The 22,663-nt window shown below is 45.6% G+C and overlaps 2 protein-coding genes across 6 annotated transcripts in view; one reads left to right on the forward strand and one right to left on the reverse strand.

The window, feature by feature from the left end:
• Positions 1 to 16,102, reverse strand: part of LOC308127840 (CLIP-associating protein 1-B-like) — a 29,489-nt gene extending 13,387 nt beyond the window's left edge. For all 5 annotated transcript variants that reach the window (XM_080493197.1, XM_080493195.1, XM_080493196.1 and 2 more), the window contains exons 1-19: positions 15,971 to 16,102; positions 14,984 to 15,347; positions 13,306 to 13,384; positions 12,411 to 12,514; positions 12,209 to 12,300; positions 11,962 to 12,037; positions 11,175 to 11,272; positions 10,853 to 10,923; positions 4,989 to 5,129; positions 4,763 to 4,839; positions 4,538 to 4,630; positions 4,295 to 4,440; positions 4,068 to 4,203; positions 3,888 to 3,958; positions 3,676 to 3,735; positions 2,236 to 2,313; positions 1,986 to 2,153; positions 1,593 to 1,639; positions 1,308 to 1,505 (exon numbers count right to left, since the gene is read on the reverse strand). In XM_080493197.1, the coding sequence (XP_080349323.1) occupies positions 1,308 to 1,505; positions 1,593 to 1,639; positions 1,986 to 2,153; positions 2,236 to 2,313; positions 3,676 to 3,735; positions 3,888 to 3,958; positions 4,068 to 4,203; positions 4,295 to 4,440; positions 4,538 to 4,630; positions 4,763 to 4,839; positions 4,989 to 5,129; positions 10,853 to 10,923; positions 11,175 to 11,272; positions 11,962 to 12,037; positions 12,209 to 12,300; positions 12,411 to 12,514; positions 13,306 to 13,384; positions 14,984 to 15,187 (1,939 nt within the window). In that variant the 5' untranslated portion in view covers positions 15,188 to 15,347; positions 15,971 to 16,102. The remainder of the gene's footprint in view (positions 1 to 1,307; positions 1,506 to 1,592; positions 1,640 to 1,985; positions 2,154 to 2,235; positions 2,314 to 3,675; positions 3,736 to 3,887; positions 3,959 to 4,067; positions 4,204 to 4,294; positions 4,441 to 4,537; positions 4,631 to 4,762; positions 4,840 to 4,988; positions 5,130 to 10,852; positions 10,924 to 11,174; positions 11,273 to 11,961; positions 12,038 to 12,208; positions 12,301 to 12,410; positions 12,515 to 13,305; positions 13,385 to 14,983; positions 15,348 to 15,970) is intronic.
• Positions 16,103 to 17,469: 1,367 nt separating this feature from the next.
• LOC308127564 (high affinity cGMP-specific 3',5'-cyclic phosphodiesterase 9A) lies at positions 17,470 to 22,643 on the forward strand (the record flags this gene model as incomplete). The annotated part of the gene is made up of 14 exons (XM_080492695.1): positions 17,470 to 17,557; positions 18,636 to 18,785; positions 19,233 to 19,272; positions 19,353 to 19,455; positions 19,593 to 19,732; positions 19,833 to 19,892; positions 19,987 to 20,164; positions 20,254 to 20,376; positions 20,467 to 20,559; positions 20,823 to 20,890; positions 20,960 to 21,062; positions 21,440 to 21,544; positions 22,324 to 22,470; positions 22,554 to 22,643. The coding sequence occupies 14 exons, from the start codon at positions 17,470 to 17,472 to the stop codon at positions 22,641 to 22,643; spliced, it is 1,488 nt and encodes a 495-aa protein (XP_080348821.1).
• Between the last annotated feature and the right edge of the window lie 20 nt (positions 22,644 to 22,663).

Below are 22,663 nucleotides of genomic sequence, written 5' to 3' on the forward strand. Positions count from 1 at the left end.
TCTGGAGATCAGTGTTTCTTGTAAAGTGAGAACCACAGTCGCTGCTGCTCCTGGAACTTCATGTAACAGTGAGGCATCAGCTCCACCGTCTTCAAGCTCGACTCTCTTCACACATCGGCAGCAACCGTTTCAAAACTCTGAGAATCAAGGGTTACAGTTATAGGTGTGTGTGTCTGTGTGTGTGTGTTTCCTTTAAAATGCGACAGCCTCAACACCTCAGCCTCTTTCTGTTGTAAACCAAATGTGTCCACAACCTTTCAATCATGCAACTAGATCCTGAGATAAGAAACACTTTGTGCAGGATGTCTAGTATTAGTCGGATTTATCCAAACAAAACTGTTTGATATTTGATGATGTGCACATAAAACTAGTCAATTACAGTCTGTTTATCATTAATACACCCGTAAGGTTTTGTTCAGGCATTTGTTTCGCAAATATCACATTATTTACTTTTTTCACACTTTCTGATTTTATGTTTACTTTGTGTTTTTGCACCAGACACCTAAAAAATGTCTTCCACCTTTAAAATGTTTGTTTTATAGTACTTGGCCATAAGGTGTTTTCTGATTCTGGTTCAGTCGGATATCAAATGTGGAAAAAGGCATGTAAGTCATGTGTTATGGTCAACTTTCTCTGAAATACAACTGGGTTGTAATTCTCTATTTTTCCTCTGACTTCAAGAAGTCACTCAGTCCTGAATTATTGTACTCCAACATTATATTTTCTGTCTTTATGATTTCAATTCAGGTTTAACTACAATGACCTTGAGTACAAGAGGGAGAGGAGCTGAAGTCAACCATGCTTAGACAGTCCATGCAGCAACAGCTCTACCACAGACAACCACCTTCAGTGCTGATGAGGGTAAAACACACACCGGGGACACAGGAAGGAGTGTCGTTACACAGCTTACCGTCTGCATTAACAGACCACGAGCCGTCTGGCAGGTGGGCAAGCCCAGGAGAGACACAACAGGATTTTAGGGTCAAGAGGTTAAGCTTTACATATTGTGGACGAAGAGGTGAGCAGGCGGGAACACAGCGGGATTCAATTTACCAGTGAGCGTCACACCAGAAGGAACGTAACGTGATGTAAGTCCATGAACAGGGTCTAACCAACCACAAGTCTTCAGTGACAAAAAACTACGTCAGTGGGTAAAAACCATGTGGTTACAGCTTTAAGGTCAAAGCGTCCGATTTTCATCTGAATCAATTTACTTGACTAATATGAAGCTTTACTGTTTATGAATATGAAAAACAGAGCGATACATTCAAATACAGCAGACTGTGTGATGCCAGCGGCCGTCTTACCCAGCGAGGCGTAGGACCCGGGAGGAAGAGCGGAGGCCGAGCTGAAAGCTGACGACGGGGCGGCAGACGGCACGGCGGGCATCCTGGTGCGAGCGGTGGCGGTGGCCGCGGCGTTCACGTCCACGTCGCTGCGGGAACGCTGGAGGGAGCTGGGAGGCAAGGCTGCAGCAGGCGCCCTGGAGGCGTGGGAGGGTTTGGCTGGAGAACGACACGTTAAAATTAGTAATGACAGTTTAAAAGAATATTAATCAAAGCATGTTGTACAGGAAGAGTTTGGTTTCTTACATCGGGTTGCGTTGTGTCCAACGCTGCTTTTTACAGACAGGGGGCGACTGTGAAGACATGAAAACTAAAACTGAATCCCATCTCCAAACTGCCATCTGTCACCATGCATCAGGCCACCGCTCCCACACAGCACACATTAAAACATCAATACGCTGGTTTCACTGGGACACAAATGGCACAAAGATCAATGAGGCTCATGATGCACAAGGTAAGCTTGAAGCAACACAGAAGAGGAAAGTCAGATTTGAAGCTTTGTCTGCAGACGCGGTGTGATTGTGGGAATTGTTTAAAAATAATAAATTTCTCTATGAAAGATAAACCGCCTGTGCCCTTCACAAGGACTTTCCAGTTCAATACATTGACGGGGAGGAAGAGGAGGAAAAGGAGCCTCACTTGAGACTTTCCTGAGACGAGGAGGAGGAGCGATCGGAAGCAGGCAGCGACATCAGACTGTCTCCGCTCCTCAGGTGAGCCTGCAGAGCTTTCTGATAAGACGATTCCAGTCCCAGGAAGAGCTGCTCTGCCTCACGACTGAAGTGACCATGGAAAACCCAGTAACACCTGCAACAGCAAAGACAACCAACAGGATCAGCAGAGGGTCTTTCCTGCTCCAGCTGCACTTTAAAACCCAGGAGTGACTCACTTTCTCGCCACAGAACGAGCTTCAGCGTCTGGGTCGTGGATCCCTTTCTTTATCGTCTCCATTATCACGGCTGCATGTCTGCAACAGAGGCAGGACAAGCAAACAATTAGTGATTCAGCACACATCACATGGAGAGAGAACTTTCAAACGTTTGTTTTTTGTGTTTCTAGTTTTATCAATTAGATGTTAATCACGTTTGTGTATTATATCTGTATTCTCGTTGTATTATTTGTTATGAAAATAATTGTTGTTTACGTCAGACACTTGATTCCCATAGTCTAAGTTTTTAGATCCTGTTAAGGCCCCAAAGGTACAGAAAAACACTGAAAAAGTTCTGTAATAACTAGTTTTCAACATTGTTTAAAGAGTATTTGAGGGAACTTGTTGATGCATGTTCTTTTAATGTGTTTGAGGGTCACCATGGATTTATTTGGACACTATAAATAAAGTTATAGCTGCAATGCATTAGAATCTGTAGTTTAAAACAGGGCCAGCATTGACTCGTGAAATCATACATCTAATGAAGATGTGCTTCATGATAGAAATTTGTGCGTTCAATCCCAAACATCACCACAATGGGAGTCAGCACGCTGTCTAATAGTGAGTGAGCACTTTGTATGGCCGCCGTCACCATTGGCGTGTCAGTCTTTGGGCAAGTAAGTGAAAGTAAACATGTAAAAGAGCATTCAGATTGCTCCAGGAAAGAAAAATCACACAGCTCTTACTAAGACCAACACTTAGAAAATCAGACTCTCTTTACCAAACAGGTGCTGAGAGAATCTACCATCTGCTCTCAAATCTCAACTCCATGAGAAGAAGCAACACTTTGGGTTTTAAAAGCTCGAGTGATCAATACTGAGCAGTGACACGCCCCCTCTACTGATCAATACTTAGGGGTTTGCTGTGGAATATATACAGCAGCTCTCAGGAGAGCTTGAGCATGTGATCCTGTCCCTTAACTGCTTTCATTCTTGTGTCATTTCTACATTGACACTGATGGCAGGTAAAGGAGAAGTACACAACTGTTTTCTTTTGTATTCATGCAGTGTGATTTGTACTTGTGTGAAATAAATGCTCAAACTGTGACTGAGTGATCGGAGAGAACCAGAGCGCTCCCCTGACGCCAAAGGGTGAGCTCGGGTTTCTCCCAGGCGGCGGTGGCTGCAGGAAGCAGCCAGGCAGAAACACAATGAGCCTTTATGGAGGCAGACAGAGATTCCCCCTGGCATCGCCATGGAAACCACCGAGATAGCCCTTGACCCGGGCGCTTTCTGATTTACTCTCAAGGAAGCATGTCGTGAATTTTCACTCACAAACTGCCGATGCAGATTTTAAGTCCATTACACAAAAACCTGCTCATGCCATGTTTGGATATGATGGTGAGACTGGTGGAGGACTCAGCGTGCTCCACCCTGATCTGATTTCATCTTTGATTCCCACCTCTCCAGGCAGCTCGTCGGCCACTCCTGCAGCTGCAGGTCCAAGAACTCAAAGCAGCGCCTGCAACGTGAGAGGAATGCAGGAATTTATTCTCATGTGACCTGAGGAATAACTTTATTTTAAGAGTCGCTATCCTCTATGAATAAATCAGACAGAAAATTAAAAATATACAAATATTATTTCAACACTAAAGCACAACACGTGTCTCTCACCTCCTGACGGCCACAGATTTGGAGGTGCAGTTGCTGGTGATGATGGGAATGAGACGAGGGTAGTGTGTGTGCTGCAAAACACAACGTCACCGTTTACTGACCTCATGCATTTCAGAAGGAACTGGGGAATCAGAAGGAGTCTCTGAAATGAGAAGGGTTTGAGGATGAACTGTGACATACTCTGAGAATGAGGCGAATGGCGGCCAGCCCGGAGGTGGCCATGACTTTGGCACTGTTGGGGACGAGGTTGAGGAGGGCGGGCATGATGGCCTCTGCTGCGTGGTCGAATCGGCTGCCGAGCAACGAGGACAGGTGACTGGAGACCGAAGCAGAGACAAAATGAGGTCCAACAAAGGACGGCACTCTGGTCGGAGCTGAAGCCATGATGTGACCTTTAAACGTCTTACCCCAGAGTGATGCAGGCCTCTCTCACCACCTGAGACCGGAGGTCTTTGGCAGAGAGCTTGAACGCCGCCTCCATGAGTCGCAGCTGCTGTGGGAAGCCATCAAACTCGGCGGCGCCGGCCAGCAGGAGGGAACGCACCTTCTTCAGCTGGGGAAATCACACAGGGGTCAGAGCAGACGTTCTCCATGAACCGACACCTCAGACTGAGACGAGACGGAGAGAGAAAGAGGCCACGGCTCCTTACAGCTGCTACTCTGAGCTCCCAGTCGCGCTTGTCATCTGACAGCACGTCTCGTATCTTCGTCATGGCTTCCTCGACCTCCCTGTTGGAGTAGATCTGATAGGAACAGACAGGACAGATGGCGGGTTCCAGGAAACAGTAGACCAAACAACACATAATTAAAATTGGGAAACTTGAGTCAATAAAAGTGTAGATTAACGTGAGGCAAGGAGGTGAAATGATTCCTGCCTGCACTGTTGGAACATCCTGGAATGCCTGGATGAAGTCCTCCTCATCCACTGCTCCAGCAGCAGAGCTGTCCCTCCCTGCAGGAGCACCAAGTGACAATTTATATCAGGACTCCTCATGCTTTAAACGTTCTCCAGTCTTTTAAATCATATTTCCTCTTTTTTACACAAATTACAAAGGCAGACTGGATTTATCAGACCGGTGTTTGTGATGTGTTGATTCCGACCTGCAGACTTGGTGCTGGAGCCGGAGGCGGCGCGGCGAAACGAACCCATGCTCACTGCCTTCCTCCCAGACAGCGAGGCTACTTTTGATGAGGACGAGGAGCGCCCGCCGTCCACCGAGTCATCGTCCTCAAAGTTTTTGTCTGGGGGGGAAGGAGGAGGAGAGTAAGAGACTGACTTCTGGTCATGTGGCTTAACAACAAGTCCTTGCAAAGAAGAACGCCTCCACTGAGCACGAGAGCAATGCAAAGCAGCCAGGCAGACACTTCGGGTCATAACTTACATTCCTCCCTCACCAATACAACAAACTACAGAGCGAGATACAAGCAGGAGGACGGAGACACAACGCTCCTACAAAGAAGTGAACAATTAGCCCTGTGTTTGCAGTGAGGAGGCAGAATGAACACACTTTCTGAGGAAAGTCTGATCACAGAAAACTGATTTACTGAGCACAGCAAGGCAGGGACTCACTATAATATTGATGTTTTTGTCAGAAAACAGATTATACACAACACAAAAAAACCAAAACAGTCGAGAAGGAATATTAACCCACACTGAACGGATACTGAACTGAAACTACTTGATAAAATGAATCCAAACCAAACAAATCAACAAGCAGCTTAAAGAGGCTTGTCCTTGTGGAAAATCCTCATGTGGTGGACGACAGGGCAGAGGGCGAGCCTGATCAGCACAGGCAGGGATCCACCCGGCATCGATCAATCCTTTTTCATTATTCAAACTTTAGACACACACACACACACACACACACACACACACACACACACACACACACACACACACACACACACACACACACACACACACACACACACACACACACACACACACACACACACACACACACACACACACACACAGTAGAAGCAGTAACACATTGAGCCAGGCCATCCATCATGTATCATCGTGCTGCAGCCATTCCCTCCACGCAGCACCTTCCAGTATCGATATAAGCCGACATATGAAGCCTTCACCATTACCGAAAGTTCAACATGCCAGCAGGGGAAATCAAGGACTACCACCTCAGCTCTGCATGTAACCGAAGTCAAACATAAAGCGAAGGTTCTTGCTCACACTGATAAGTGGATATCCGTCTACTCAGCAAATTCACCAAAAGGTTCTAAAGACAATTTGAAACGCTGTGTAGGAAAGAGGATGGAAAAGACACAATGGTGGAGCTTTTAGTGAAGATTTCATTCTGCTCACAACTTTATACTCAAACCCACAAAGATTCAGTGATTTCTTCCTCCTGTCCACTTTTCAAAAATACTGTAAAAGCTATTTAGACTGGAGGGGGTCCAAAAATATCTGACGACAGATGTCCATGTGTTTAAATGTTGACAGTCAGTCAACTCCTCTTTAGGTTCAAAAAACTATTTAAAAAAATAAACTACCGGGACAAAATGACGCAACAGGTCACAAAATCAGCCCTTCACAATAAATCTAACCTCGACAGAGAAAAAGTTATCAGCTCAACCTTCTTCTCTCCAACAAGTCTGCAGAGCAGCCTCAGAGGACGGCATGACGCTTCCTGCCCTGAACACTGCTCACAGACACTCCACACAGCAGCCTTGCATCCTGTGTATTGTCCAGACAACAATTCAGCCAAGAGTGGGACACTAAAACATCCTGCCACTGTGTTTACGTTTGGCCTGCCTCCGACTGGATTCACCCCCACTGTCACACTGCCTCCTTGCTGAAAGCCGTCCCTGCACCCAGCAGCAGCTTACAGGAGCAGATCCGCCTGCACACCAGCTTCCTCAGCATGCCGGCACTCGGTCAAATAGTCCTCCACTTCTCCGGCCTCTTCACATCTTCTCCCCACGGTCGAGGAGAAAAGAAAGGGGGGGATGAAGCCTCCCTCCTCTGCCGTCAGGAAGCATGTGCTTCGACATGCTCTTCCTCTTTGCCCTCGTCCTCTACCTCATCAGAGACAGTGGGGACCAGGATGGAGGAAGAGAGGGGATGGGGAGGAGGGATGAAGAGGGAGGAGGAGGAGGAGGAGGGAGCAGAGGAGTCCACCAATGGGAGGAAAAAGGAGGAAAGGGAGGAGGTGGAGCCTGTGGTCAGAGATGAGCGTCGGCATGACTCAGGAAAGGAGGAGGACCAGGGAGGAAGATGATCTGACACCTCCGCTCGGCTGGTGCTCATGTCAGCTCCAGAGAATCCAACAGCTGGAATCTTTTCATCTCAGCCGACTCAGCACATCACTGACAACACGGAAGGATCAACCCTCCAATGGGGCAGGCTGAGCGGGGCCACAAAGGGTTGAATGGAAGTGTCATTTGTAACGACGGACAATTAAAGCTGCTTCTAGTTTTGGCTTCTTTGTTTTGTCAGTAATTTTCGGAGCAGGTGAAAAACTCCACCTCCTATTTTAAACAATTTCCCTGAAAACTGGATATTTCTAACAACACATGATGGTTTCCTCTTCCTCCACTAGATGGCAGAGTCGCTCCACTGTTGAAGATCTTTACAGGCACGCAGAGTTTTAACCTTACACCTTCACTGATTGTTCGCTTCATGTTCAGATGGTGAATGAACAAAGAGAAGAAACACACAGAACAGAAGCTTCTCTTCCAAACAAACCGAGCTGAAGGTCAATGACTCCCAAGGTCCAAACGGTAATGGGATGACCCAGCGGTAATTCAAAGCTCTCTGAAGACATCTCAGGGGAAACATGTTCAGCAAACGGCTGCTGTAAGAAAATAGGCTATGCAATGAAAGTTACTGAGGGAGAACGACTGCTCAGGACTCAAAGTCTGACCGTCATCAAACCGCCACATCAGACAAAGTGACTGTGACTAGTTATGCACCTTCTCTGCACAGCAGGTAGTGAGTTTCCTTCCTGGCAGCGTCTGAAAGTCTCCAGAGCCTGATGGAGTCTGACGGCTGATCGGCCCGATGCAAATTCAGAAAATGAGTGTGGAGCGGCGAGGTGGAGCCAGAGGGAGGATGGGAAGCGTGGGAGAGTGGCTCCGAGCCTCTGAACAGATCAAATCAGCTCTTCACCCTCACTGATCGATAAATACAAAGGTAAACCTGAGAATGACACAGTTTTCAGTCTTTTCATTCCCTGGAAACCTCCCCTGCCATTCACACGTCCTCCTCCACCCACTGGAACAACAGAGGGAGGGATATTCCCACACCACGTTCAGGCTTCATTCAGCTTTCTCACCACATTACGGAACAGAGATCTTTCCACACGTGATTCACAAATCTCTTCTTGAGAAAAGTTGACTTTAAATATGATTTTTTTCCAGTGTTTTGACTTAAAATGTTGTAGTGTAGTGTAATGTTTAGTGTCAGTGGGTCTCAGTTCAGGGCTTTTCTTGTGTTTTCTATGTAACAGAATCAAATCAGAAAGCTGCAGAAAGTTTTAAGACTTTCGGAGCTTTGGACACTTTTTCATCACCACAAAAACTATTCCTGCACACAGCAACTTTAACAGAACCACAACAACCAAACAATTTCTATCTGCCTTTTAATTTCTATCTGCTGTTTTCCTCTCTTTTCTAACGTGCAACCCAGCGTCGTCCTCTGCCTTCACATCGCCTCCATTATTCAGGAACGTTCCAGCAGTGCAACCTAAGTCCTGCTGGCAGCGGGAGCATGGCCTCGTCTCTCGCCGCCTCCCTGCAGGACCTCCTGAGGCGCTGAGCGTCAAACACAGCCAGCCCACAGAGCGTCACACAAGAGTAGAAATATACATAGAAATATAGCACCGAGTCAATTAAAGGCCATTTACAAGGTTATTTGGAGAAAACAACATGCACATCTTCATTCTATGCCTCGCTGACTGTACATCCTAATTGAAGGTCAAATATGAAGCAAACACTAGTGCAACATGTAGAAATAAAACATGTGAAAAGAATTTGTCAGCCTGAAGATGAACAACTCAAAGAGGGCCAGGCAGACCGACTGGAAGCTGAATCAGTCCTGAGCTGAAAGCCACACCTCACACCACCTCGCTTATCATTCTCATATCTCCTGAATTACAGACGTTTACCTTCTTCTCAAAGTCAAATACCTGTTTTCCTCTAACAGGTTAATCTGATCTTTCAGCCAAAACATGCAGAATGGAGTGAATAGTTCAGATGTAATGGTCCGTGTCACATGTCAAAACTAAGCAGCAGGATTACACGCATCGCTGAGTCGCTTCCTAATTATGATCGCTCTACAGTTACACAGCCTTATGACTTTAAAATCATTACTGCTCCGCTCCTACAGACACAACTGATCCTATTTAATTATTACTAAATTAGTCACTGATGATAAATTTACCTGCGGAGACGACGGCTCACTTCACAGCACCACAGGTTGTGGGGGAGAAACACTGGCCTCCTGAGCTGATGCAGCGCTGCCTGCTTCCTCCTCCACCTCCTCTACCTCCTCTACCTCCTCCTCCTCCTCCTCCTCCTCCTCCTCTCCAACCTGTCTTATGTCAGCTGTCACAAATCCGACCAAATCAAAGCCCAAAGCCAGAAACTGTATTTTTCCTCTGGTTTTGTTCTCCTTCTCATTTTTTCTGTCTCTTCATCTTTTCCTTTTCTTTTTTCAGCTCATAGCAAAGCTGCTGTTAACAGGGACCATCAGTCGCTCTGTCGCTTTCTCCTGTCACTCTCATCTGTTTAAAGTACAACAACCAGGACGACTTAGAGGAAACTGAAGCTTTGGCTGAATTCATAAGCTCTCATCTGTCATCAACTTATTGAACTAGTACGTGTAGGGAGTCTGGATGTTTCATGTATTTATATCAGTCAGAGGCGACATCAGCAAACTCGTTTTAAAAAACGTGCATCAGGTTTTAGGTTCGGTACTTCAAAATGACATTTATACACAAATAACTGCACCTGAATAAGTTTAATGGTCTAACCTGAAAACCATGAAAGAAATACGAAGGTGTGAGTACATGCTGTGATGAGAAGCAGCTCTTCCAGTTTAATATCATGACGTTAAAATAATCCTGTTGTTTGGCCCTTTGTTTTAAGCCGACAGGCGGCTGGAGATGAAAGGGAGCTTATGACCACAGCGATGAGTCCTGACAGCTCAGAGCAGCGACTGCTAAAGACTGTGAGACCAGTTTAAGGTCACTTAGTGCTGAAACCTGCACAGAAACAACGGAGGAGAGAAAAACCACCCTCAACATGCGCGCGGGGACGCTAAGCTCCCCGCTGCAGCTCTGCAGGGTCACTGTGGCCTCCTCGCTTTCAGGCCGGAGCACAAAGGAAGCCGCTCGGGTTACCTTCTGACTGAAAGACAACAAACCAGCCTGCTGCAAAGCAAGAAGAAGAGCTCTGGCTGAGAAAGCCAATACAGCTTTCCAGTGCTTGTACCATAATGTTCTTCATCATAGTCGACTTATTTTCTTTTTTAGGCCGTCAGCAGATTGAAATTTGATCAGTATAACTGCATTATTGTTTGTATTGGGGACGGATTGGCCAGTGTTCTGGATATGCTGTTTATAGTTACTCAACTAATATAAGAGTTAAAAAGTTCCATGTTGCTTCCATTTCTTCAGCCTTCATGAGAAGCACAAGGTCAAAGTCAATAAAAAAAGAAAAAAGTCATGAGAGACTCATTTGGATCTTTACAGGAAACCTTAGTTTACTCTCTGAGTATATTTGGAAGTATTTCTCAAAATGCAGCAAAACTACTGGAAGAGTCCCAAATTGAATTTAAAAATCAAACAGTTGACGTCTTCTCTCCTTTAATAATGTTTGATGGTGTTTAAGATGTAATGAAGGACTTGTACAGGCCGATCAGAGTATCTGACTGCAGCGTAACGATCTCCTAAACAAATGGAAGATGAGTCACTCCACAGCTGGAGTGTGTGACGTGATCTCACCTGACAAAGGCGACAGCACCATGTTCCCCGACCTCTGGACCTCGTCAAACTTGCTGAAGATGACGTTCAGCCTGGACGGAGAGAGCGGAGGAGGGTTAGGAGCAGTTAGTGACGTGACGGAAACCTCTGAAAACTGGCTCATGTCCCCAGAGAGGCCAGAGTAACAGTGAAAAACACAAAAACCAGTGGGTGGCCGCAATGCCTGCTGGGTAATATTCTTACAATTAAGACTCATCATGTCAGTGTTACAGCTTGGAGAAGGAGAATAAGACTAAACAGGAGTGTTCGCACTAATAACAGGAAGAGATTATTAGAACTCCACCGTGACTGAGGCAGGCCTTTCTTTCCCAGATCCATCCGCACTCGCTCTCCGACGTGGCGGTAGATCTCCACCAGGCAGCCCATGGCTCCGTCTCGCACCTGAAGGTCAACGGGAAAACGTGCACACGCTTTCAAACTGAAACGGGCTCTGTTCCTCCTCATGTCATCACAATTCATTACGTTTGTTCTGGCAAAGCTCATAGATGAAGATGGGAAGCAAAGAAAAACCTTCTCTGTCATGTTTCCATGTAAAGTGAATGTTTTGATTGGCTTCCCCAACCCTAACCCTATTTAATGTGTGAAGATGCTAAAATAAATCAATCAACAACAATTTATTCATTATTGTTTTGCTTTATGCAAAACGTGTCTCTGCTTCTTTCCAGCGACTCTTTTGACGCAGATAAAATCGTTTGAGTGAGGAGCGAGGAAGGAAAAGTTCATGGGCACGGCTTCCTGTGCAGGGAGGAAGTGTGATTGCGGTGATGACAGAGCGCTGCAGCCATGTTCCTGCTGTGATGGACGGAGACGACCACTGAGCAGAACCATCACACAAGTTTATCTGAGCAAAGCGCCTGGGGACGGAAAGGTTTCCTGCTCAGCCTCACTCAGATGTAATGTCAGCTCTTTACCACCAGGGGGCGATCAGAGACCAAGGATGCTGCTGCTCACGTCAAATGAAGAATTGGAGTATTTCTGGGTGTTTTGGTGTATTTGTTTTGTTGTCCCACTTAATGCAGCTCTTCACCAAGCTCTCAGTCCGTGTCGCTGCGGGAGGAGGCAGGTCCTACCTGACTGGTGGGGTCCCCGAGGAGGTTACAGATGTGAGGAACTATTTTACTGAGCGTCAGACTCTGAGATCCAAACCTGGGTAATAAAACACGCAGCGGGTCAGAGAAGAACCACAACAAACCCAGCGTTTCATAAATGACTCACTATTTCAATGAAATCAGAGCAAAAAGTTTGAAATAACACTAATTCAACTCTCGAATCACACGTGTACACAATCACACGTGTGATCACTTTAGGAGAACTCACACGTTGAGGGTGGAGATAAGACAGAGGCAGAGTCCTTCTCTGGTCCGGTTGTTCTTGTGCTTGAAGCCTCCCATCATCCGCTCCCACACGTACTGCAGATTGACCCCAACAGCGTCATCAGAGTGTGTGTGTGTGTGTGTGTGTGTGTGTGTGTGTGTGTGTGTGTGTGTGTGTGTGTGTGTGTGTGTGTGTGTGTGTGTACCTGTGGGTTTGCGGCCTGGTCCATGATCTTCAGCAGCAGTGCTTGGTCCTGATCTCGAACTTGGTCCTTAGCGTCTCCGAGTCGATCCATCAGACTCGGGAGAACTGAGAAGACAAACACAGAAGTATAACTAGAGACAGAACTAACTAATTAATTAACTAACTAATTACTATCATCTGGTCACCGTCTCTCCTGCTCTCAGAATCACCGCCAGCGTTTACAGACTTTGCACATTTAAATCAACACTGATGAATTGTGAATATTGTGACATGTTTGTTGTCTTATTCACAAAATTAGTTCACAGAAAGTTTAGTTTTTTTAGTCGCATTGTGTCTCTGGTTGACCGGATAAACTGTCACTACTACTATTACTACCTTACTACTACAACTACACGACAGAGTTCTATATAAATATGCTGAAAAAACTGAGATTGATGATGAGAATCCTGCAGTTTAAACATGAAGAACAAGTGGAAATAAACATTTTAATCTGAGAAATAAATAGTGAATGAATGGAACTATACTGCGATTTTTTGTCACCTTCACAGCACAATATTTGTATAAAAATAGATATGTATAATAGAAATAATTCTATTAAAATGGAAATTGTACAATAGTAAATAAAGGTGCAAAAGTAAATCTGAATGAGGAGTTAAATATAAAAGGGGTTTCACATGAATAAGTGTCAAATTATTCAAAGAAATAAAAACTAAAACATGATTTTGAAATAAAAGTTGCACATAAACACAGATGCTGAGAGCAATCACAACCACATGCAGGTAAAAAGTGTAAAACATAAACTTTAAGTGCAGTTGGAATCATATAAAATGTCAGATTTAATGTGATTTTATTTTTATTTTTACTTCCCGGGTGAATGAATAAAGGGAAAAGCTCACCGGTTCCAACCTGCGTCCTGAATCTCTCCTGCAGCCTGCTGACCAGAGCCGACAGGATGTCCATCCCCAGCAGGACCACCTACACACACACACACACACACACACACACAGTGACGATGCACGGCAATGCATTTTGAATAGGAGCTGCAAAGGATCATGGGTAATTTAGCCCAACCAAATGTTTTTGCTTAATAAAACCAACAAAACATCCCAGAAATGAACTTTCATGGCGGCGGAGCGACGCAGTTTTCTATAATCGGTCATCCGGTGGGTTAAACTCGCGGTGTTTATAAAAACCGTGAGTGAAGACGGTGTGAGGACGTTACAGTCGAGCCTCGGTGCTGCGCGAGCCAACCTTCCTTGTCATGGGGTAGAATGGGAAGCTCAATGAACGGATAGTGAGAGCCTCCCTGCTGACACCATAACAACACCTGAGCACCACCTGAGCCTCGGCTTCAGGTCCTGGTGCAATTTTTGGAAACTCTCTTTACCGATAAGAGAAACAAAAAACATATAATGTGTGAAATAAAAACTACACTGCCATCTGCTGGACGTGAGTGAAAACTACAACCAGATAAATCCAACGACTACTGACAGGAACTCGTTTATCATTCATCAACATCTTCTTTTGTAAATTTGAATGAAAGAAAGTTTAATTTCAAATAAGATGAGATAAAAATGCAGCAATTTAAATCAACATGGTGACTAAAATAAGCCCAGAAAAACAACGAGAAAGCAGAAATCTAAGTCATCAGTCCCACAGGATTCACCAGGATGTAATGTTACTAAATCCACTGAATAACAGTAAACGTGTGAACATCAGGACAGTCTGAAACTCACCGCTCTGCTGCAAAGAAACACAAGATGAAGAAATACTCACAGTGATCCATTAATGTGGCTTTTAAAGTGACTTGAGACGCTCGGCTCACTGCCTCACGTGTAAATGTTTGACTTTGACTGCCATTAAGTGTCTGAATTCATGGGTGGGAGGACAATCTCTTAATTCACAGCTGATGGATGAGCAGGAGCGATCAGACGAGCGGCACACGGAGGAGCTCGCCTCCCTCCTGCTTCATCACAGGACAGAGAAGGGAAAGTGGGCTAATGGTAAATTAGGCCCACAGCCAGAGCGGCTGACATGTTCGCCAGGGAGCCTCGTCCCCGTTAACGGTGCGGCGAGCTGCTGCTAGAGAACATGTGTCTGCAGCTGTTCAAGGCCTGAGAGAGGACGTGACAGAGGGGACATTCTAGAGCTGCACCGATCTCCTCTTAAATCATCTTTTTTTTCTTCTTTTCTATAAATACTAAGATTTAATTTTCAGCGGCTCATCAACTGATCACACCCCGGAAACAGCCCCCCCAATTCATCACATGGTCTTCCTCTGCAGTGAGGAAGTTTAATGATGGTTTGATGTGGAGCTCATTCTCTGAAAGGGAACCTGTTTCACAGTGAAGTCAGAATTCCTTCTGCAAACTGTGCTTCAGTGAAGCTTCAGTGAAGCATCCATGGCGTGCAGAAACAACAGCAGGCAGACGGACCAACATGTGTTATTGATCAACAATAACTCAGAGGACAGGGACGACCTTGTAATGTGCCTCAATCCTGGAAGGAGCAGCACCCTGACAGCCTGCGCTGCCTTCGCTCCATCATCTTCATCAGCCACGGTGCTGCGCTCACCTTGTAGTTGCTGGAGTTGACCCAGGAGCTGGCCACGGCGTCCACCATCCTGTCCAGCAGGCTCTGGTCCTGCTCCAGGTCCGGAGACTTCTCCTGGTCCAGGATCAGCTCGATGACCTCCTGGCCCACCTGGAGCCTCCTGCCCACGTCTTTCTGCATCACCTGGTCCAGCAGGTATTCTGCTCTCACCACCTCCTCCTCCATGGTCGCCGAAAGCTCAAAAACAATGGTGCAGATGGAACTCCTGCTGTCCTGGAGCGCGGAGCCCCACAAGCTGAACTGGTGGAGGGTCGACTGCTGGCCTGGATTCAAGTCCTGCTACATCTCTTCTTCACAGAGGTTCCAGTCCCTGAAAGGTCCACATCTGGAAAGAAACAAAACAATCCATCTTTAGGCGCTTGCACATAAAAACACACAAAGTCAAACGAAACCTAAATGAGGTTGAGTTTAGTTATAGAAAATAAAAGAGGTGCATTATTACAGGCATATTACTCTTTATTGATCATTGAAGAAACAATAGGATCAATGCAGGAGATACAGATGGTTAAACTACATCTATTCATACAATCTTTTATATATTCTAATGATAATGAAGGCGTGGCTCGACTGTCAGAGAAACTTTAATCACATTTCACTTAGAAAAATGACAATCTGGTAGTTTTCAAACTGACACAGCCACAACAAGAGGAGAGTGAACCGGCTCCACAGAGAGAGAGGCGCCCTGGAGGCTGGGAGTCGTGTTTAATGTGTGTAACCTGCTGGTTAGGAGAAGTTAAACCGGTGAAGGTTTGATTTTGAGTTTCAAGTCGCAGTTAGCTTCCGCCGCTAGCCGACTAGCAGCGGTCCGAGATTAGCCCCGTTAGCTCGGTGACGCTCCCCGGGGGAGAACCGTTACCCGCTCCGGCTCCTTCCCCGGTACCTCCCCCGTCCCCGGCGGGGTGAATTAGAGGACTTATTAACGCGGTGACCGGGCGTCCGAACACTCACCGGATAGACTCCCGGAGAAGGAGAAAAGTCACAAGTGGCGACGCTGCCTCCGGCCACTAACTGTCGTTACTTTACATCGCAGCGCATCTATTCCCCCCTCCTCTCCTCTGGTCTTCATTGCTTGATTATCCCCGATATTTCATTCCTCAAAAACATCGGCTGATTTATTTATAAACCGTTTATTGTCTATAAAACAGCACAAAATGATTATTTGCATCGGTGAAACAAAGTTTGTCCCCTGCCAGTCGCCGTAGACTCTGCAGACAGATGCCGCAAAACGGTGACACCTGCTGGCTGGAGCGGGATACTACACCCCCAAACATCCCGCCAGACACGCCTACCGGAAGTCCCGCTCAAAAAGATCGGGATTCCTATTGGTTACTTCACACGTCAATCAAGAATAACGGACGGGAGAATTTTATTCATTCAACGAAGAGATTAACAAATGAATAATTATTTCAAAAACACACATTACAAACATACTTTATTTATATATATATACAAATTATTGTAATCATGCACTATCATGCTATGAATATGACACTATAATTACACAATAAATGTATGTTTGATGCAAAGTGTTATTATAAGACATTTCCAATTATAAAAATGTTCCTGCACACACAGTGACCAGACTTAACATGTGGAAAGTTTCCAACTGCTGCGTGAAACCAGCAGGAGTTAATGTTAAAACCCAGAAATAAACTGCAGTGATGAGGACATTCAGAATAATTAAACAACCTTGCAAAAAAAATGTTATCCAGCGGTGGCTAAAAGTGAAAATAAAGACAGACATTCAAACAATTCAACAAATACAGCAATTTGCCAATACCATTAGATACATAATTGGCTGAAACAATGTGATTTTAATTGATTTATGTGTCCCCAAATTATTTTCTTATCAATGTTTTAAAAAGAAATTCTACCTGAAACTTCCCCTAAATTTACTTAAATATATTCATTGCCGTTTTTCCTTCCTACATATAGTATATCATTGCAACAATGAGGTCTGAAAGCTGTGTTAAAATACATTCCTTTTTGTCTTTTTCTTGTTCTGTGTTTGTTCACTTTGCTGTGTTGTATTCTGAAATAAAAATATTGATCTGAAAAAATGCATTTGAAAGTAGTTAGTAGAACTTTCTAAAACATTTATTTTTGCTTTAATTTCAAACAGAAGTTGCTTATTATTGTAACTATTGTTATCTAACTCTAAAACATGATATCCAAAAGTCACTCATCAACTGAAAATGAGGTAACGTGTGTCCTGCTGTGAGCTCCAGAAGAAGTCATTACAAGGTGAAGTTGTGTTTTAACAGGCTGGGCTGAGGAGGACATGGGGCCCTGCAGGAGACCAGGAGGGGAGGATCAGGTGGGTGAGTGAATGGCTGAGTGGGTGGGCCTCCTGTCAGCTGCAGGTGCCTCCTTTTCCACATTCAAGGTCAGTGTCAAGAGGAGTCATTTTCATTTGTGGAGCAGGTCATACCCCACGGGGCTCTGGGATGTCCACTAAAGTCATTTATTTCAAGCTCAATGGGAAGCTGGAGCGAGCCGAGTTCAAAAGCAACTGCTCAGCCACAGAAGTCAAAGGTAAGAGAGAAACCTCCTGATGCATGACCACTTGTGAAGAGGACTTTCTTTGCCTTAAAACCTTCAGAAGATGAACGTGTCGGGGGTATTAACCATGACGCAGGTCTGGGATCATTTGGAGTGAAGGGGCTGTGCTGCATGTGGCCATGACAGGTCCTCAGGTTAAAGGGCTTCGCCCTGTTTGCTTCTGGCAGCTTGACACGTCACGGCCGTCAGCCGTGGAAAAAAGACCCTGGTCAGCTCATCTAAAGTGTCCAGGAGTTCCCTTCAAACCACAGACATCCTCGTGAGCATTTAGGCAGGAGTATTAAATATCTGACAGACTTTCTGAGCTTCTCTTTTTCAGTTTTAAAACTGGGTTAAAGAAGCTTGACAAGCACATTTGTATCTGCTCCTTGTGCTTGAGCTCAGGCTGGTTCATGACTGGTTTAGACTTCATCTCACTTAAAGCAGGTTTCAGAGTGTTTTGTGAACTTGGCCTAGAAACAGTTGTGTGCAGTGAGAGGTATTCTATTTTTCTTTATCTTTTGGTGTTTAGAGTTATGAGAGAGTGTCTGATCGGATATTTTCTATTAGTTTGTGGTTTATAACTGGTTGCTGGACTCATCAGTGTTTATTTTCCTGAGTATTTGGATAATTTCTTACCTGGATTGGAGATAAACCGGTCTGGTTTTAGGGCTCGATTCTTTAGTGGCTCTTGACTGAATAGTTTGTAAACTTGATCTGCTGGAAATCAAACATCTGGAATAAATAGTGCACCTCATATTATCATACAGGATGTTTAGTTTCAAGGATTTTGATGTTTTTCTCCCACATCCAGCCGATGGGTCTCGAGGAAGAGAGGATCACTTCATGTCTTCATCTGTTCCTTTCATGCATGACAGCTATGAATATGAAAACCGCATAAAAGACAGAAGTTTGACAAAAGTTCCTGAAGCTGAGAACGTTGAGGACAATGCAGATCTATAGGAGGGAAACATTCATGATCAGTGGAGAAAGAGTAAAACGTGTTTGTTAAAAAGGAGGATGAGAGCACTTTTTCCTCGTGAAGAAATCCGGTCAAACCTCCGTCCCGCAGATCTGTTTCGGGCGGCAGCTGAAGCGGAGCCGCACCACATCCTGAAGATGTACAACGTGAACGGCACCGTGGTGAACATCTCGCCCCGGCTGGAGGCCAACAGCGCCGAGTCGTACTACCGACTGGAGGTGGTGGCGTCGGACCTGCAGAGTGAGACCAGCACATCTCCACCACCATTCAAACCAGTTTGGTCCAGAACAGTCCAGCTTCAGCCGTCTTAAAAGATGTGCAGAAAACTATTAAAACACAATCAGAGTGAGGAAAACTGAGAATACTCAAAAGTGCTTTACTAAAAACGACCTTTAGATAGAAACACAATAAAGTTGTATAACCTAAAGACTGAACATTCTGCTCACACTTTTCCGTATTAACGCTGGTCATCTTCTTCTAGATGTGGTCACATTGTGGGAACGAGACTCTGAGAGGAAAAAACTGTTTATAAGCACTCAAGATTAACGAAACTCTCTCTTCCTAGTGATGCAAAGTGAAGTTTAACTGGACATAATCTTTACACTGTCATCCTCTGAGGTCTGTCTTGGGCGCTGTGGTTTGCGGCTGCAGTGAAAGTGTGAGTTTCAGTTTTGCAGCTCGTTGCAGGTGTGGCCATGCCGCCGGAGCTGGAGAAGGTGGAGTACAGGTGAGCGCACAGCAGGGAGGCAGCAGGCCGACGGCCCGGCGGGACCGGGACTGACTCTTGGTGGCGTCTGAGTGTTTCAGGCTGCATCAGCTGGAGAGCAAAGTGATCGAGGACATGGGGAAGACTCCTGAAATCATCTGTGAGCTGAAGAGTCAGGTGGAGTCCTTTAAGAAGAAGCTGGAGGTTTGTTTTATATATATATATATAGAGAGAGAGAGAGAGAGAGAGAGAGAGAGAGAGAGAGAGAGAGAGAGAGAGAGAGAGATTTATCAAAGAGCAAACATCTGATGAAGGGTCTTGTTTCTCTATATTTCTGTCAGAACGTGAAGCACCTGGGCTGGATGGGTTTGGTGAGAGACAGCAACCAGCGTCTGTCCAAGATGCCTTCAAAAGCCAAAATGTCTCACCTGAGTGTGCAGGAGGAGCGCCAGCGAGTGCGCATGAAGTTCCTCAACATGAGGTGAACTCATACAAAATAACTCAAACGGGAAAATTCACCTTGAAGGCAAGTCGCAGCGCCGATTTAGTTATTTATTTTCACCTCCGAGTCTCGTCTTCAGCTCACTGGAGGTGACAGAAGAAGTGAGAGAGCTTCTAAAAACTCCCACTTTTGACAATTGGTGAGAACAAAAATTATATAAAAAAAACATTAATAGAGTCCAAGACACACACTCCTGCCACACCGGTGTGTGTGTGTGTGTGTGTGTGTGGCAGGCAGTGGGAGGAGGCGGAGATGCTGGTGCTGCTGCAGGTGATGTACACTGACCTGGACTTCCTGACGGCGTTCCACATGGAGCTGGAGGTCCTGCAGAACTTCCTGTTCGAGGTGTACTGCCACTACAACAACATCCCCTTCCACAACTTCCATCACTGCTTCTGCGTCACTCAGATGGTACGACCGCCGCACGGACGACAGCCGAGACTCAGACCCAGACATGGCGGTTCCACAGAAATCAGCATCTTCGATGCGACTGTTTGCAGATGTACGGCCTGATCTGGCTGACAGACCTCAGGAACAAACTGAGCCGGCTCGACCTGCTCATCATGCTGACCTCGGCTCTCTGCCACGACCTGGACCACCCGGGCTACAACAACGTCTATCAGGTTGACCCCCCCCACCCCACGCCGCCCTCCTGTTGGCTTGTATTTGTTGAAATGTTTCACACTCCAGATGTTCTGACCTCGTTCACACAGATTAACGCTCAGACCGACTTGGCTCTGCGCTACAACGACATCTCGCCTCTGGAAAACCACCACTGTGCCGTCGCCTTCGGCATCCTGGCCAAGGTAGACCATACATCACAATTCTGTTTTCATGAAGCAGAACTCTAAGAAGCGTACTGTGAGATCAGCTTGTGCTCCAGTGGCGACACCAAATATGAGAAAGTCCTTTTAAATGAACATGAACCATCATTTTTTCAGTTGTAAAGATATTTAAGAATGAAAGGTAGTGTCAGAAGGTGAGGACGTAGAACAGTTGGTCCTCATCTCAGCTGGACACAGAACTCTCAGAAGCTCTCAGCATGCTGATGTTTTGCTTCCTCCCACAGCCGGAGTGCAACATCCTGAAGAACCTGAGCAACGACCTGTACAAACACATCCGAGGAGGGATGATCAAGTGAGACTTCAGCTCGCAGCTCCTTGTGGCGGTCGTTTCTTTCCTTCAGCATCACTTCCTGTCTTTCAGGTGCATCTTGGCCACCGACATGTCGAGACACAACGAGATCCTCAACAAGTTCAAGGTCATGCAGCCGGTGTTCAACTTCACCAACAAGGAGCACAAGGACGTGGTGAGGAGGCTTCGTGACCAGTTTGACTCTCTGGAGTAGATGAAGCAGTGAATTCAGGTCTGAGTGATGCAACAAGGCTTCAAACGATCAGTACACCTCGCCTCACTGCAGGAATCTCCCCTGCTTCAGTCTGGTCGGGGACTTTCATATTAAACTTCCTCCAGCTTCAGTCCAGAAACATGGATTTGAGTTAAAGTGGTGACTCTGTATACGAGTGGGTGGATGAATTGAAGAAATAATAAGGATTAATAAGGATAGCAGCTGATAACTCATAACACCATAAATCCAGCACATGAAAAACTTGTCTAGACGTAATCTGGAAGACGTCTGGGGTGTTTATTATTTGTTTCCTCACCCTCGCCTGTGTGTCGCTGCAGCTCATGAAGATCATGGTGAAGGTGAGCGACATCTCCAACGAGGCCCGGCCGATGGAGGTGGCCGAGCCGTGGCTCGACTGTCTGCTGCAGGAGTTCTTCAACCAGGTTCGTCTTCGCCGTCGTGGTCGCTGGGAGCGAGGGTTTTGATGAAGTGGACAGAATACCGAACACAGAGCTCACTGAAGACTGCAGCGAAGACTCCCAAAGAGAAACGACAATAAGAGTTGATCTATTGAGAAATATCTGACAACTAAAATACCTTTTGACAGCGACACTCTATGTAAGTTTTAATTATCATTTTTTTTCTATTTCACACAAAAAAAAAACATTATTGGTTAACGGGTAAAAATCAGTACTTTTTAAAATTTTTATTTGAAAAGTCAAAGCTGTATAATTTTTTTTATCTTACTGAGACTTTTAACATAAATTTTAAGAGATAAATGTAACTTGTGGACATATTTTTTCTCCTTTGTTGCATCCAAAAATAGATGATTAATGGCAAGGGAAGTAAGAAAGCATTGAACACATTCTCAGTATGTGATGAAACTTTGGATTTAAATGATCAAGATGTTTGTTACCTATTATAATAAATGAAGATTTACATCAGGTTGGACTTTGTTGGATCCAGAACCTTACTGGGATATGTGAAACCATATAAAATATCAAGTAATCAGATTTAAAACATATGTGATGGTCATTTATTCCGTGGTAAAGCTAAAAGTCAAGATAGAATAGAGGTTCTATCCTTAAATCATTCGGTCCGGTGGTGTAGTGGTTTGCACTCTCACCTCACAGCCACTCTGAGCTTTGGTGTGGTGCTCCCTGTCGGTCTGTTGGCGCTGACCCGGTGACCTTTGCCCCCCTGCTTCCTGTTGGCTGTGCAGAGCGACACGGAGAAGCTGAAGGGGCTCCCGGTGACTCCGTTCATGGACCGAGACAAAGTGTCCAAGCCGTCGTCTCAGACCAGCTTCATCCGCTTCGTTCTGCTGCCGCTCTTCACCGAACTCACCAAACTCTTCCCCTGCCTGGAGGTACGGCTCTCAGCCTGGCAGAAAAGCACAAACACCTTTTCTTTTTTTAACTTTGAGCTTGTTTTGTGTTTGATTTCGCACAGCAACACATTCTGGAGCCGGTGCGCAAAGCTCTGGAGTATTACTCCAACCTGGAGAGGGCCGCCAAGGAGGAGGGAAGCACCAAGCCATGAGAACGCGCAGTCCAATACTT

Source organism: Lipophrys pholis (genome assembly GCF_963383615.2).
Source record: "Lipophrys pholis genome assembly, chromosome: 23".
In the NCBI taxonomy this organism is placed as follows: domain Eukaryota; kingdom Metazoa; phylum Chordata; class Actinopteri; order Blenniiformes; family Blenniidae; genus Lipophrys; species Lipophrys pholis.